The 16,018-nt window shown below is 49.0% G+C and overlaps 1 protein-coding gene across 2 annotated transcripts in view; it reads right to left on the bottom strand.

The window, feature by feature from the left end:
- Window positions 1–7,520: 7,520 nt before the first annotated feature.
- ZNF496 (zinc finger protein 496) overlaps window positions 7,521–16,018 on the bottom strand; it is a 38,251-nt gene continuing 29,753 nt past the window's right edge. For both annotated transcript variants that reach the window (XM_054717167.1, XM_054717168.1), the window contains 4 exons: window positions 14,925–15,057; window positions 14,368–14,475; window positions 13,254–13,367; window positions 7,521–10,043 (listed from right to left, as the gene is read on the bottom strand). In XM_054717167.1, coding sequence (XP_054573142.1) covers window positions 9,289–10,043; window positions 13,254–13,367; window positions 14,368–14,475; window positions 14,925–15,057 — 1,110 coding nt within the window. In that variant the 3' untranslated portion in view covers window positions 7,521–9,288. The remainder of the gene's footprint in view (window positions 10,044–13,253; window positions 13,368–14,367; window positions 14,476–14,924; window positions 15,058–16,018) is intronic.

The following is a 16,018-nucleotide window of genomic DNA, read 5'->3' on the forward strand; positions in this document are numbered from 1 at the left end:
GTGCCATTTCTCTGGAGAATCCTGAGGTATACAGAGGTATTTCCCTTTCTCTCCTCCAATCCTGGCCCACTGCCAGAAATCTTGCATTCTTTCCCCTAATTGTCTCTGATCTCAGACAAAATGTTAACCAAATGGTCCCCACCTGTCAAGGAGGACTTCAGGTAACTCACTGTGTCTCTTTCAGAGTTAACACTGAAATTACTTTTTTTTAAATGCATGTCTTTTTTATTTTTTTAAAATATATTTTATTGATATTTTACAGAGAGGAAGGGAGAGGGATAGAGAGCTAGAAACATTGATGAGAGAGAAACATAGACCAGCTGCCTCCTGCACACCCCCCACCGGGGATGTGCCCACAACCAATGTACATGCCCTTGACCAGAATCGAACCTGGGATCCTTTAGTCCACAGACCGACGCTCTATCCACTGAGCCAAACCGGTTTCAGCAACACTGAATTTTTGACTGAAGAGAATTATTTCCCGAGGGAGAATTATTTTACTGTGGAACACCAGAATGTCAAGGGCAGCTTTGATTTGCCAGAGTCCTAAATTATTGATCACCTGGCTGGTTTTGATGTTAATCCTCCCTTGAGAGGACCAGATCCTTGATAATCATTGTAGTGAATTGAATGGGGCGCCCCGTGAAGATCTGTTCACTGGAACCTCTGATTGTCACCTTTATTGGAAGAAGGGTCTTTGTAGATGTAATTAAGTTAAGGATTTTGAGATGTGATCATCAGGATTGCTTGGGTTGGCTCTAATTCCAATGATTGTGTGTTTCTAAGACACAGAGAAGTGTCATGTGAAGACAGAGGCAGAGTTTGGAATAACGTGGCCACAAGCTCTGGGATGCCTGGACTACCAGAAGCTGATACGACAAATGGCCACAAACTGGGTGGCTTAAAACAACAAAAATGTATTCTCTCATAGTTCTGAAGGCCAGAAGCATGAAACCAAGGTATTTAAGGCAGTAGGGACAGATGCCTCTTTGCCTCCTCCAGCTTTTGTTGGCTCCAGCAGACCCTCAGCTTGTGATCATGTCACTGCAGTCTGCCTCCATCTTCATATGGCTATCTCTTGTGTATCCCCTCTTCTGTCATGTTTATTCATCTTATAAGGACATTTGTCATGGCACGTAAGGCTCACCCAGGTAATCCAGGGTGATCTATTCTCAAGATCTTTAACTGCATTACATCTGAAAAGGCTTTTTCCAAATAAGGTCACATCCATAGGTTCTAGAGGTTAGGACATGGACATATCTTTGGGAGGGAGGTGATACACAACTCAACCCGCTGCATGCGCCTTCATCCCCAACTAGTTTCCCAGTGTCTTCTCTTACTCTCCCTGGGGCCATGTTTCAATCTTATTTTGTTTTTTAAAATATGTTTTTATTGACTTTAGAGAGAGGAAGGGAGAGGGAAAGAGAGATAGAAACATCAATAATGAAAGATAATCATCGATCGGCTGCCTCCTGCACAACTCCTACTGAGGATAGAGCCGCAACCTGGGCATGTGGGTGGATCGAACCATGACCTCCTGGTTCATAGGTCAATGCTCAACCACTGAGCCACACTGGCTGGGCTCAATCTAATTTTATATGCAGGTTGTGATTATTACTACTGCCTGCTTATACTAGGTTCTCAGAAATTTTGAATGAATGTTCCCTCCCCCAAGATTATTTGCTGTAACATGGGATCTGTTCCTAAGTGAAGCCTATAACACTCCTGGGGTCTTCGTCGCTACTCAAGGAGGAGGGAATCACAGGAAGGGCACTCAGGAGCCGTGGCCACTGGTCTGAATGGTCCTCCATTACTCAGCTGATCAGCCCCGAGTCATGATACCTGGACCTTGATCCAGGTGCTCACAAGCCTCACGTTCTAATGCTTTCTGGCTCACCAGAAAAGTGCATGAGGCAAACTGCTTTTTGTAAAAACCTCCTTCCTAGAATCTTGCCTTTTTATAATGTGCTTCTGTGCTGAGAGCTATATGGAAGGGCTTCGGAGACAGGCTCCCAGGTTTTGTGGATAAACTATGTGAAGATTAGAAATGCATGAGAAGCCTGGCCGGTGTAGCTCAATGGTTGAGTGTCAACCCATGAACAGGATATCAGGGATTGATACCCCGCCAGGGCACATGCCTGGGTTGTGGGCTCGATTCCCTTTAGGGGGCGTGCAGGAGGCAGTGGATCAATGATTCTCTCTCATCATTGATGTTTCTATATCTCTCCTTTCCTCTCTGAAATCAGTAAAAACATATAATTTTTAAAAAAGAAATGCATGAGGACTGTTGCCTGGGAAGGGGAAACTGGGTCAGATACACATACCTTGGCCTAAATTACTTCATGTTTTATGAGCCTCTGCACTTGATTTGCTTCAAAATGAGAGGCTAGAAGCAGTTACCTGACTCTCATCTCCTTGGGGTGTAGGAGCCTGCCTTTCTTGTGAATGTGCCACTTTGCTGAGAGCTGTTTGCAATGCGGCATCAGGAAGATTCCATGCCCACAAAAAGTGGGGGGCCTCATGGAAAAGTGCTCCAGTCATATTAAACTTTTGGTGAATACAGCCAAGTAAATTGATGTGCTCAATATATTTCTCTTTTTTTAGACAATGAAGAATTTGCAAACATAAACCATCCAAAAAAACACTTGAAGGTACTACATTTCTAAAACCCAACTCTGTGGGTGTTCCCACAGCTGTGGACTGGAGGAAACATCATGGGTGACTGCTGTTGAAGACAGGGTACCTACTGTCAGCTCCACTTCTCAGGATTCGGACACAAGTTTACTACAAACTGAGGAAGTTAATCATGGACGGGAACTGCAGCATTGCCACTTCCTGTGGGGCCATGCTATGTTCGTCTAAAGCAGGTGTTTAATGACTCTTGTCTAGTGTTTCACACCATTCCTCACACTTCCATTCAATTTATTTTTTAATTAATTTATTATTATTTTAATGTATTTTTATTTATTTCAGAGAGGAAGGGAGAGGAAGAGAGGGATAGAAACATCAATGATGAGAGAATCATCGATTAGCTGCCTCCTGCACATCCCCTACTGGGGATCGAGCCCACAACCCAGGCATGTGCCCTGACCAGAAATTGAACGGTGACCTCCTGGTTCATTGGTCGATGTTCAACCACTAAGACACACTGGACGGGCTCCATTCACTTTAGACTTTTGTGAATCTCCTAAGACAAGTAGAGGAAATGGACACTCCCAGTTGTAGACAGAGGAAATTGGATGCAGACAGGGTCTCTAAAATCACTTGGCATCCAGCCCCATCACCTGCAACAACCAACTACACCAGGCTAATTCCCTGAGGGTGAAGAAGGATGTCTCCAAAAATATTCTTTGGGGCGGGGTAGGGGGGTTGTCTCTGGTTACAAATGTTTAGGATTTGAAGGCCGATGCATGAGAACATCCACCTGTAACAGAGAAATGCTTTGTCTAACTCCAGCTTGTTCAAACCTGCTTTGTTTTACAGACAAGCTAATCATTAGAGGAATTCTGCTTACAGCTTGAGTTTTACAAAAGTAGCCCCTCCCATTTCCCCTGTCTTTGACATAAAAGAAGCCTGAACTTAGTACTTTCTTAAGATGAATTTGAGTAACTACTAGGACTCCCATCTTCTCAACCATTAAACCTTTCCCGCCCAGTGGCTGACCATTGACCTATAAACCAGGAGGCCACAATTCAATTCCAAATCATGGCACATGCCTGGGTTGTAGGCTTGATCCCCAGTAGGGAGCATGCAGGAGGCAGCTGACTGATGATTCTCTCTCATCATTGATGTTTCTATCTCTCTTTCCCTCTCCCTTTTGCTCTGAAATAAATATATATATTTATTTTAAAAGTAAAAAATAAACCTTTTCTTACTCCAAACTGACATTAATTTTTTTTAAATTTTATTTTAGAGAAAGGGAGAGGAATCGAGATACACATTGATGAGAAAGAAACATCAAAAGACTGTTTCCTGCACACTCTCTACTGAGGATTGAGTCCGCAACTTGGGCACGTGCCCTAACCAGGAATCAAACCGGTGACCTCTTGGTTCATAGGTAGATGGTCCACCACTAAGCAACACTGGCCAGGCCAAACTCTGACATTTTTAGTTTTGGCCTTCTGCAGCATCAGGTACATGGGCCTTGGACCAGTAACACACCTGTACACATTCCTTCCCAGTGTGGGACAGGATTATTTAGATAATCCGGACACTGGAGTCACAAAGCTGACTGGTGGGTCCCTCTGCAGTGCCCACCACTGTGCACATGCCGAGAACCCCGAATATGAAGCCACATGTCCTTAAGGAGGTGTCCACCATCTATGAATAAAATCCTAAGAACAAAGGCCACGTTGGTCTTCTAGTTCCTAATTGTGTAATTTCCTTAGTTGCCCCAAATTGCAGCTTGTCAAAAGTACTAAGGAGAGCAGGAATTCCTAGGAAACTCGCATTCCAGGGTACATGCAGTTCTCATTGGGCTTTTAGCTCCACTTGCTTTTAACACAGCAGCATTTCTGTGACACCAGCAAGCTGGTGTCCTGAAGTGAACAAGCTCTGGTGGGCTGCAGCCAGCACAGAGGGGCAACAGGGGCAATAAGATGCCTAGGTTTGGGGTCCGATTTCTAGGAGGGGCACATGTGGGAGGCAGCTGGAGTTTCATGGCATGGGGCATCGACATGAAACGTGGTAAGAATCCTGGACAGCTCAGCTCAGCCCAAGGTGACTGGCTGAGAGCTGGCCGCACCCTAGTCCACAGAGGGCGGGCATGGAAGCTCTGTCTTTCGAACACCCATCCCCAACCTCGTCCATTGCATCCCTTCCTTTTTGCTGTTCCTTGGTTGTATCCTTTATAATAAACACTCACCATAAGGATAACACTCTTACTGGAAGTCATTGTAGTGAATAATCAAACCTGAGGGGTCTTTAGAACCCCCGTCTGTAGCCATCTCAGCATTAGTCTGTACGGCCCCCAAGACGCCTAACTGGCATTTGAAGTGGGGGATCTCGTGTAGGCCTTCACCTTCAACCTATGGGAGCCAGTGTTCTCCCAGGTCATTAGTGTCAGAGCATTGGCATGAGGATAGCACAGGCTTTGCTTGGCACTGGCCAAGCTGGCTTCTAAGGCCCTGCTCTGGCAGGAGCCAGTGCCGCTCAGGAAGGCAGACCGGACAAGGTATGCCTTATACGTCACATAACAAGGTCTCGTTTTGTTTCAGACTTTGTCAACAGGAACACAATGAGGTCTCTGTCCTTGGTGACTAGTAGTGGGGAAAGTGTGGAGAGATGCACCAGGTATCTCCTCCTGACATGGGTCCGCATTCACCCTCTCTGAGCCCCAAGACTGCCCACCAGCCACCTGGCTAACTTTGTTGTAAGACAGAGTGTAAGCCAGAGGTCTCTGCTATTAACAGCAGCAGCTACGTGAAAATCCCCACAGGGATGGAAGACTGCCTTAAGAATGTCGGGGCCCCTGGTCCTCCCATCTTGGTGGCCATCTTTTTAAAAAAATAGGTATTTTTTTTATTGATTTCAAAGAGGAAGAGGGAGAGATAGAAACATCAATGATGAGAATCATTGATCAGCTGCCTCCTGCACACCCCGCACTGGGGATCAAGTCCACAACCCGGGCATTGGAATCGAACCTTGATTAGAATCTAATCTGGGAGGCTCTATCCACTGAGCAAACCAGCTAGGCCTTCGTGGCCATCTTTGTTGGAGCACCTCGTTCTGTGCAAATTTAGTGAATGCACATCTGGTCAGACTTTTGGCTTCTTGAGCTCAGACGGTTAGTGAAGCCTTTATATCATGGCCATGGAGTATCATCCTAATACTAGCCAAGCCATTTTAGAAAAATGGGAATAACCAACCGGGAGACCAAGATAGATATGGTTTACCTATCCTCAACACCATCACCCCCTCCCAACTGGGTGGGTCAATGTTTGCTGAAAATGCAAAGTACTGGTAAAATTCCCACAGCTTTATACTCTTTCTCACTCAATCTTCTTCTGGAAAAACACTTTAAAATATCCAGAAAGCTGCCTGGCTGGTGTGGCTCAGTGGTTGAGCGTTGACCTATGAACCAGGAGGTCAGTTTGATTCCTGGTCAGGGCACATGCTGGGCTGCTAGCTCAATCCCCAGTGTGGGGACATGCAGGAGGCAGCCAATGATTCTCTCATCACTGACGTTTCTCTCTCTCCCTCTCTGAAATCAATTAAAAAAGCATTTTTAAAAGTCCAGAAATCTCACTCTGAATTTACCTTCAGTGGGCTGGAGACAGGTCCTGTCTTCTCTCAGAGCACACAGTTGCATTCAAAGGGGCCCCAGCCTAATTTGGATGGAGTAGACTTACCCTGATTCTCAGATGTGCCTTTTCTGACCTGCAACATTTTCCAGGCAAGTGTCCCAGCCCCTCCATATTTTGACAAGATGTGGCAACGTAAGTTATCATCAAATCCCCTACATTACACTCTGCACTCTGCTTTTGGCAGAAAATGGAAAACCATCTTATGGGAGAAAAGTGACATAGACCGATCTCCAAGGCAGGCATGGACTCACACCTTCTCACCAACTGGTCACGTCCCTCAGCTAGGGAGAGAGGTTGGGAGACAGGATATAGGACAATGGTGAGGTCAGGTTAACCAGCTGTAGTGTGCCCAGTACAAAATACCCCTGGTGTAGTGACTTGCTCTGTCCTTTGGACAGGTGTCAGATCGGTGAGCAGGCCATCTATCTGAGGCCTAAATGTGCCACAAGGTGAACTCTGACCCCAGAGGACTATTTTCAGCATCCTTATACCTCAAGCTCACCTTGTCAGGCCAATCGACTATCTCAACTGTGGTGCACATTACTTTTTAAACTAAATGGAAAGTGTAACATGAATATTAATTCAGCAAGTCAATTTTTATGTACTTAGGAGTTTGTGGCAACAGTGTCCAGAGATCCAAGGAGCAGGGAGGGCAGATGCTTCTCGGATGTGGGGCCTGTACTCCCATGGTAAGGTGGAGACGTAGCTCACCTGCCTGCCCATCCCCCAGGGAGGGAGCAAGTGGTCAGTTCTCCGGTGCCCGGAGGAGCAGGTAACCCCACTGGCCGCTTTGGAATGGGATGAACTGGGATTTGAGCTACATCACCCTGGAGGGCTTCTGAATCCTGAGTGATTGACCTTCCAATTAGGTAGGTACTAGGTGTACGGGGTCAGTGAGTGGGGGGTTCTCCACAGTATTTGGTGGGGTCTCAAGGAACAGTTACATCCCCTTGGTGTTTTTCTTATTTAGGATCTGGTTTTACAGGTAAGACACAACAGTAAGTGGGGCGATGTTCCTCCATTTCACAAATGTCTGAAGCAGATGGAGAACCATCTTCCAGCTGACAAGCCCTTGAGCAAGAGTGCATGAGGGTGGGGCAAATGCATAACCTGGCTTCTATTTGGAATTTCCTCCTCAATAGCCTTAAAGATTCACTTCCCCCCTCTTCCTGGCAGATCAATAAGAGGCAAATTATTTAGAAATGGAGAGCCCCAATATTTATTTTTTTGTTCAGGGTATGACCTAACTGTTTTATTGCATTTACTGCTCCTCAGGATGCAGGGGTGTCTATACAGGCACAGTAATCAGAATTATAAAACCTGTGGCTCTTCCACTGGGTTTGAGGGCATCTCATGTGACAACAGAGGTGACAAGGGGCCTGGCTGCCTGCTGATGGACATACAAATAACACAAAACGTCCACCTGGTGGCTTTGAATCAGCTACCACTACTCCATAGTCCCTGTGCTTTCTCGACATTGAGCCTGGCGGATATTACCAGTCTTCCGGGAACAATAAGACCACGGTTTTCGTTGCTTGAGATTTCACAGCCAACGGTCACTCCCAATCCAGAACTCCAGGCCACACACTTTCAAAGCTATGCTGCTTCCAGTGGAATGGACAGCAAGCCAACCGCAGCTTCTGTTGGCTCATCTGTCAATCAGCGATGACCAGATAATTGCAAGACTATCTGCTGTTGTGGACTGGATTGTCTCCCCACCACCCCAAATTCCTATTTACGTCCTAACCCCAATACATCAGAATGTGGCCTTTCTTAGAAATATGGTCATTGTGGATGTTACTAATTAAGACAGGAATATACCAGAATAGGCATGGGGGCCCTGATCCAATATGGTGTCCTTATAAAAAGGGGAAATTTGGAGACAGACACGTACACAGGGACACCACTTAAGATGAAGGCAGAGATGGGGTAATATTTCTACAAGGAACATCATCGACCGCCAGCACCACCAGAAGCTGGGGGGGAGGTGTGGAACAGACCTTCCCTTACAGCAAACCAACACACTGAGCCCTTGACATTGGACTTCCAGCCTCCCAAACGGAGGCAGTATGTTTCTGTTGCTCTAAGTCACCCTGTTTTGGGTATTCTGTTAAGGCAGCCCTAGCAAATGAGTATGAACAGCAGACGAAGTTACTTTGTATGGAGAGCCCAACCTCACAGGCGGTTGTTTCCACTGCCCCTCATCCAGACAACAGAACCCCCGCTGGGGTGGCTGAGCTCCCCATTCCCGGACACAATGGGACGGGCAGGGGAACTTAAGTGCCTTTCGAATGATGACGACTGCTTCTACCCCACAACCATTTACCGGGTCCTTCAGGTACCAAGAAATGACATTTGAGCAGGGTGTGCAACAATTTAAAATGTGGGTATTGCCCTCAGTGAACTCGAAATCCTCATCAGCAGCTGCCATCCCAAATAAAAGTATGACACGGTTCCCCCTTCGCAGGCAGCTGTACAGCGGCCCGGAGGCTTCTGACCCTGACAGGGCTGCCTGCTAACCGCGGGTGTCCTTTGGGTCAGCTGGTGACACGGCAGGATTGGTGTGCCTGGCCTCGCTGCCCACACGCACTCCCTGCCTTTCTCTAGCCATTACCGCGCCCACAGCTTCTTGCTCTCAGATGGGAAGTACAGTTACCCTGGAACCTCAAGATAGGGGCCGGGGTCCAGACAAGGCAGCATGGCAGTGTAGTGAGTTGGTGGCAAGGGACAGACCCCAAATGGTCACTGCAGCTGGGGCAGTCCAGACCCTCAGACCGCCTGGGAAGCACGGACGGGGCTCTCTTCTGACCCAGAAACACCGGGCGAGTCCAAGCTGGTTGTGCACCTCCCTCCCTGCTTTTTGGCACAGCAGAGACGAAAGAAATGCTCCGTTGATCACTAGCTCATTTCTACCTGAGAGCAAAGGGTGGGAAGGTGAGGTCTGTCCAGGAGCAGGTCCGGCCCGGGGAGGGCCTGGCGTCAGTCAGTAGGAGTTGAGAGCCTGCTTGGAGCGGCGCTTCATATGCAGGCGCTGGTGGCGCAGGAGGTCGGAGTTGTGCAGGAAGCTTTTGACGCAGTACCGGCACCGAAAGGGCCGGGCCCGGTCCTTGGCGTGCACGCTGCGGTGCCTCGCCAGGTGGTCAGGCCGCTGGAACAGCTTCCCGCAGTCACAGCACTGGGTGCTCGGCCGGGCCCGGCCCTCAGCCAGCGAGGCATCGGGCCCCGCACCCGTGGACTCTGCCGCCCCCTGCTCGCTCCCCATCACCGGCCCGGGTCCCGTCGGCGGCAGGTGGACCCGCGTGTGGCAGAGCAGGTGCGAGTTGAGGCGGAAGGTCTTCCCGCAGGCGCCGCACCGGAAAGGTTTCTGGGCCTCGTGGGCTTCCAGGTGCCCGTCCAGGTCCTCGCTGTCACTGAACAGCTCCCCACACACCGAGCACTCGTGCAGCTTCTCCTGCTCCCTGCGGCTGCGCAGGTGTCGGATGAAATTGACCCTCCAGCGGAAGACCTTGCCGCAGTTGGGGCACACATAGGACTTCCCGGAGGTGTGCACCTCGCCCCCCACCGAGAGGCCATTCTGCTGGGGCATGGGGGTGCCGTTCTGCTTCCCCAAGGGGCTCCGTGTCTCATCCGTGCAGTAGGGGCCCAGCTGGGAGTCTTCATCCCCAGAGCTGGACAGGACGATCTCGATGGTCACCTCCTCATCCAGGCTGTTCTTAGGGGGCGGTGGGTCCCCTCCGGCTGCGGGAAAGCAATGTGGAGGCCACTTAGAGTGGATGACGGAACAGGTATGACATTGGGGGTTATGGGGAAAGGGTGAATGTATTTTGAATGTGAGGACGTGAACTTAGGGGACCAGAGGGTGGAGTGCTAAGGGCAGAACTGCCTCCCCTAAAAATCCCTATTCTGCTTACGTCCTAACCCCAAATACCTCAGGTTGTGACTATATTTGGAATTAAGGTCTTTCAAGAGTTAAGTTAAAATGAGATCATTAGATGGATTGTCAGCCAACTGGCATCCTTCCAAGAAGATATTAGGACACAGACATGGGGAAGCTCAGGGAGAAGACAGCCAGCTACTGGCCACGAAGACTTGCTGCAGGAGAAGCCCCTTCTGATACCTGGACCTCAGACCTCCAGCATTTTGAGAAAATCCATTTCTGTTGTTGGAGCCTCCTTAGGAGACGAATACAGTGCATACAGGATGACAACCCCTCAAATCAGTTAAAGTGACAAAAAACGAATGCAATTTCTAAAAGGGGCATAAACAACCCTTAGTGCTCCTGTGGGCCATTTACACAATGTGAGGAGTTGTTACTAGGTGAGGTGGGAGTCAGCAGTGTGCCCCAAACACCGGAGAAACAGTGAAATCAGGGAGTGATGAGTATAGAAGGAGAGGTGTGTGGGGGGGACACAAACACTGAACCCCGCAACAGGTCCTCTGATGTTTTCATTCTGCCCCTGGGGCTCCTGAGCAGAAGTCGCTGACCCAGGGTCCACCGTGACAGGCCATGGGTGTCAGACTGAGGGTCTGAATGTGGGCGGTCAGGCCCCAGGTCTGGGCTTTGCCGAGCCACAGCTTGCCTTTTCTCTGAAGTCAAAATTATGGATCTGAATCTGTTGCCTCTTATTTGTACATAATCCCTCCCATTTTTCTTTTCTTTCTTTTAAAAAAAATTTTATGTATATTGTTTTAGCACATTTGTTTTTTCAGTTTTAAAATGCAACACATTTATTCATCTCCTTTTGGTTTTATGTCTTACAAGAAAGCTTCCCCATCCTAACATTATAAGAATATATTCTTTATAATGCCGTTGTCTTTTGTTTTTCACATCTGGCTTCCTAGCCTCCCTGCTTCTCTCCTCAGTCCCTCCAGCTCACAGGGAACCATCCATCATCCATCCCCAGGCCACGCACAGCATGGCCACAGGCTTCGGTATCCCCAGTCCCCCAACTGAGCTCAATTCCCCTGACACGTTGGGCAATTTTCTCTTTCTCCTTTAAATTTTTTCCTGTAAAATAGAGATAGGAATCAGAGCTGCCTTTTGGGGTTATTGTTGAGGATTACACATGATTTAATACATATGTAGGCACCCACCCTGTGTATCATGAGGCTGCTATGGGCAGGCAGAGGCCAGAGAAGGCCAGAAGTGCACATGTGGCAACAAGCATTCATCTAGCCCCACTGAAATGGCCACCCTCATCCGGGGGAGGGGCCATCCTCAGCTATGCATGGCCACTCTCGGCCTGTTGCAGGCACCTGAGAAAACCAGGGGCGAGGGAGCTCAAAGTTTTGGGAAGGGGCTATCCTCCTTCTGGATCTGCTGTAAATGTAAAATCCCTTTGTCTACACGTGACGGGGTGAACAGAAATAGCAGGGAGCCCTGCACAGAGATAAGTGGAATTACCACAATGCCAGACAACTCTTTTTTTTCCCCCTGAATCTTGGCTTCACCCCAGAATCTCTGGAGAATTCTTTTTTATTTTTTAAATTCTTTATTGTTGAAAGTATTACGTATGTTCCCCTTTACTCCCATTGACCCTCTCCTGCCCGCCCTCACAGGCCTTCTGCACCCTACTCTGTGTTATGCATATATGCACACAAGGTCTTTGGTTGATTACCTCCCACCCACCCTCCTCCACCTTCCCTCTGAGATTCCACACTCTGTTCCATGCTTCCATGTCTCTGGATCCACTCTGTTCATCAGTTTCTTTTGTTAATTACATTCCATATATGAGTGAGATCATGTAATACCTGTCTTTCTCTGGGTAGCTTATTTCACTTAGCATGATACTCTCCAGGTCCCTCCATGCTGTATCAAAGGGTAAGAGATTCTTCTTTTTTAGTGCTGCATAGCATTCCATGGTGTAAATGCACCACAGCTTTTTTATCCACTCGTCTACTGATGGGCACTTGGGCTATTTCCAGATCTTAGCTATTGTAAATTGTGCTGCTATGAACATAGGGGTGCATACAATTCTTTGCCAGAGAACTCTTGCTCCAAAAGGCATCTCGGGTAAAAGACTGTATGTGAGTCAGTCCCCACAGCTGTGGAAAGTCTCCATCACACAGTGGGTTTGAGTATGAACCAGAAACTAATATAATATTGTATGTCAACTGGAATTTTAAAAAAGAACAAAACAAAACAAAAAAAGAACCAGAGACTCAGGTATGGTGTCTGGAAGAACATTAAAGATGGCTACATTGCCCAGCTGGTGTGGCTCAGTGGTTGAGCATCAGCCCATGAACCAAGAGGTCACTGGTTCGATTCCCGGTCAGGGCACATGCCTGGGTTGTGGGTTTGATCCCCAGTATGAGGTGTGCAGGAGGCAGCCTATTGATGTTTCTATCTCTTTATCCCACTCACTTAAAAGATTCCTCTTTCTCTAAAGATCAATAAAAACATATATTTTAAAAAATGGCCACATTTCAGTCTTTGCCTCTGGAGGTGGTGACTTTTACCAACATGACCTTATGAGGCAGGTGGAGGACACTCCCCAGAGTCCCTTTCGCAGGCATGCCACACTCCTGCTCTTCAGGTCCAAGGCTTTGCCCAGGACTCTGGCTTCTGTGCTCAGGGATGAAACACCTCCCTAATGGCCAGTAGCGCTGTGGCGCACCTGCTTCAACCTGCCAGGGTGAGGCCAGGAGGGGAGGGTCTTGGGCTGGAGCTCAGCTGGAGAGACCCTAGCAAAAGGGAACCCAGCACAATAAGCTGACAACTCATAGGAGTGGTCGGTCAGCAAGGACCTCAGAGAGTTCAATCCCTGACCCCACCCACACCAGCAAACGTGCATGCACACACCATACACGTTCCCACTTCAACATACCAGACACTATACACACAAAACATGCACATACCACACAGCAGATACTACATGTACACACACTACGTGTACACATATGCTCACATATGTATCACACACCCCACACCCTCCAGACCCTCTTTACCTGGGCAGGTGCTCTGAGCAAGTATTGTCTGCTCGCAGGCCTGGAACTCTGGTCCCTGTAGCTCATCCTGTTTTCCTCTTTCTTCGGCCTGGAATGGCTGGACACTTGGAACGTCTTTCCAGAAAAGAAAATGGAAAGGTGGATTTGTCGTGCAGCTGTGGCATTTCCTGGGGAGGTATCTTAACAGATGCCAGGCTATGAGCCAAGGGCAGCTCAGAGCTCCCTTCTTGGGCAGCCACTCAGTCAATGTTTGTGGAGCAAATGAATTTGTAGGCAAAAAGATTCTGAAGCTATATGCAGTCAGCACGAGTCCTGGATCTGCCTGTCGACTTGCCTGGGAAGGAGTGACTGCCACCCTATGGTCGTTTCCGCTTCTGTGGTGGGATTTCCACAGGCCCCGGGCCCCTCGCAGACCCTGCATACACAGTCGGCACAGAGCCTGCTGGGCTGCCAGGACAGGCAGCTGGCCACCCGAGGCCCTGCATGCTCGTCCAGGTGGGAATGGAGACCCACACTTGACTGCACTGGGCCAGCTCTAGGTCCTGAAGGGAAGGAGTGGGGCTGCTGTTGAAACCATACAAAGCCTCTAGTCCTGAAGGAGCAGTGTCTCAGGCGTTAAGGCAAGTGGTTAACAACTTACACAGAGCCCAGATGGGGGACTGGGAAATGCTGCTGCCCATGCTGTGCAGTTGTAAGCCAAGGCCCAGCACCCCGTGCCTTAGTTTCCTCACGCTCGCAGCATGTGGTGGAAGGACTGGAGAATGAGACACCTGGAGGTCCTGCACTAGTGTCCTTCTCCACCTGACCTCTGGAGAATGTGACCTCACCTGTGGAGGGGCTGCTGGCTTGTCAGCACAGCCCAGGTGCTGTTTATAGCAGAGAAGGATGTTCCCACTGTGTCCTAGTCCCTGGTTGATGAGTGTGATCCCACACCCGCCAAAAAAAATAAACCTACATTCTTTCTGGGAGAAGTCATGGAGGCGGCAAAACATGCTCTACTGAGACAGAGCCTGGGGTTACAGAGGGCTGCAGAGAGATGGCAGGGAGTGGCCCACCTCTGGCCGGCACCACCTACCACCCTACTCTGTCCCCCAGTGGTGGAATCATGACTCACCCAAGTAGGAGACCTGGGTAGCACCCTTGCTCTGGAGGTCCTGCAGCTCGGGAACACACGGCTCGTTCTCCTCACCCTGAGAGAGGTCCTGCTGGGCTGTTGGGTCATCTGTTCACAGAAAAGGGGAGGACACACATTCCTCAGTGACCTAAAGGGACGCAGGCCAAGCCATGGCAGTGACAGGGCCACACAGGGCTGCAGAGAAACTGAGAGGCTTGAGCAAGCAGAGAGGGCGGGGAGGGGCACACTAGTGGGGGAGCTGTGGGCTTGGGGCAGCTGTCAGGCCCACGAGACAGAAAGCCAGAACTTCAGAGGCCCTAGGATCAGAATGATAGAAGGAAAGTGGGTGCACAGGAACCTGTTATGTTTGGTTTCGAATGCAAAACAGGCAGTAAGCCTGATTTACATGTGATAGCAGCAGGTGAGGATGCCTCTACTAAGAGCCCTCAGTGTCGCTGTGTGCAGGTGACCTCATGTCAGGGATAGAGGGTGGTCGGCAAATTCAGATGTGGGCCCCCAGCGCCCTGGTCTTAGGAGAGGGTGGAAGGACGTCTTACTTGAAGGCAGCGAAACCCCACAGTCCTCTCCAATGATGAACTCCCCGTAGAAGCCAGTCTGGGCAGGGTCTAGAAGGGACCAGTCCTCTTCCGAGAAACAGAAGATCATGTCCTCGAAAGGAGAAACCCGTTTCTGAAACCACAGAACAACAGGGACGCCTCAGTCCAAGGACAAGCTCGGGAAGGGTCGCTGCAAACAAGGGAGCGAGCTGGGGCTGAGGGCACCCCCCCGCCCCGTGTGTGCACGGAAGGGAGAGAGCAGAAAGCTGCCCTCCAGCTCTCACCTGGGATCCACCTCCTTCCTATCTAGTTTGGCCGAATGCAAACCATGGTGACTCTCTGGTGGCCACGGTTGTGGGCAGGGCACACAGTCCCAGGCAGCTAATGAAGACCGAGACACCACCAGGCTCGGCCCAGCACACGCCACGCCATTTCTAGAGTCTATTTTGCACATATGCAGTGTTAGGTCTGGACCAGCCTAGTCACGGAAGCATTGATGATCACAGATAATACTATATTATCAATACATTTTGATCATAGATAATAAAGACTGAAGATGCTGTTTATAGCAGAGAAGGATGTTCCCAATGACAGGCTCTCTGCCCATCACCAGAGCCCAGATTAACTCCAGGACAGTCTGCTGGGTTCGAGCAAACTCCCATTAGGAGCGAGGGTCCTCTCTGCACAAGCAGAAAGCCCTCCAAGCTGTGTGTCACAGGATCTAGACTGCTCAATGCACAAAATGTCCACAAGTCTGGATCACCAGCAGCTTAGCAGTGGGACCTGGGGTAAGGCACGGCTGGGAGACTTCGCTTAAACTTGAATCACAGACCATGGTAATATGTCAAATTAATATTAATTAAATTAATTATTTTTAAAAATATTTTTATGGAGTTTTTCTTTATTGAGAAACTTAAGACTTGGATACATCAAACAAAACCAATTCCTGGGGTGGGGGCGGGATCAAAACCCACAACAGGAAAAAAAGAAAAAAGTTAACACTGCCTGAGCCATAGCAGAACCCAGAGAATATATTCTTTTAATTAAAATATTCTAGGTGCTTCATAATTGACCTTTTGATACAAAATGACCTA

Source organism: Eptesicus fuscus, chromosome 6 (genome assembly GCF_027574615.1).
Source record: "Eptesicus fuscus isolate TK198812 chromosome 6, DD_ASM_mEF_20220401, whole genome shotgun sequence".
NCBI classification, from domain to species: domain Eukaryota; kingdom Metazoa; phylum Chordata; class Mammalia; order Chiroptera; family Vespertilionidae; genus Eptesicus; species Eptesicus fuscus.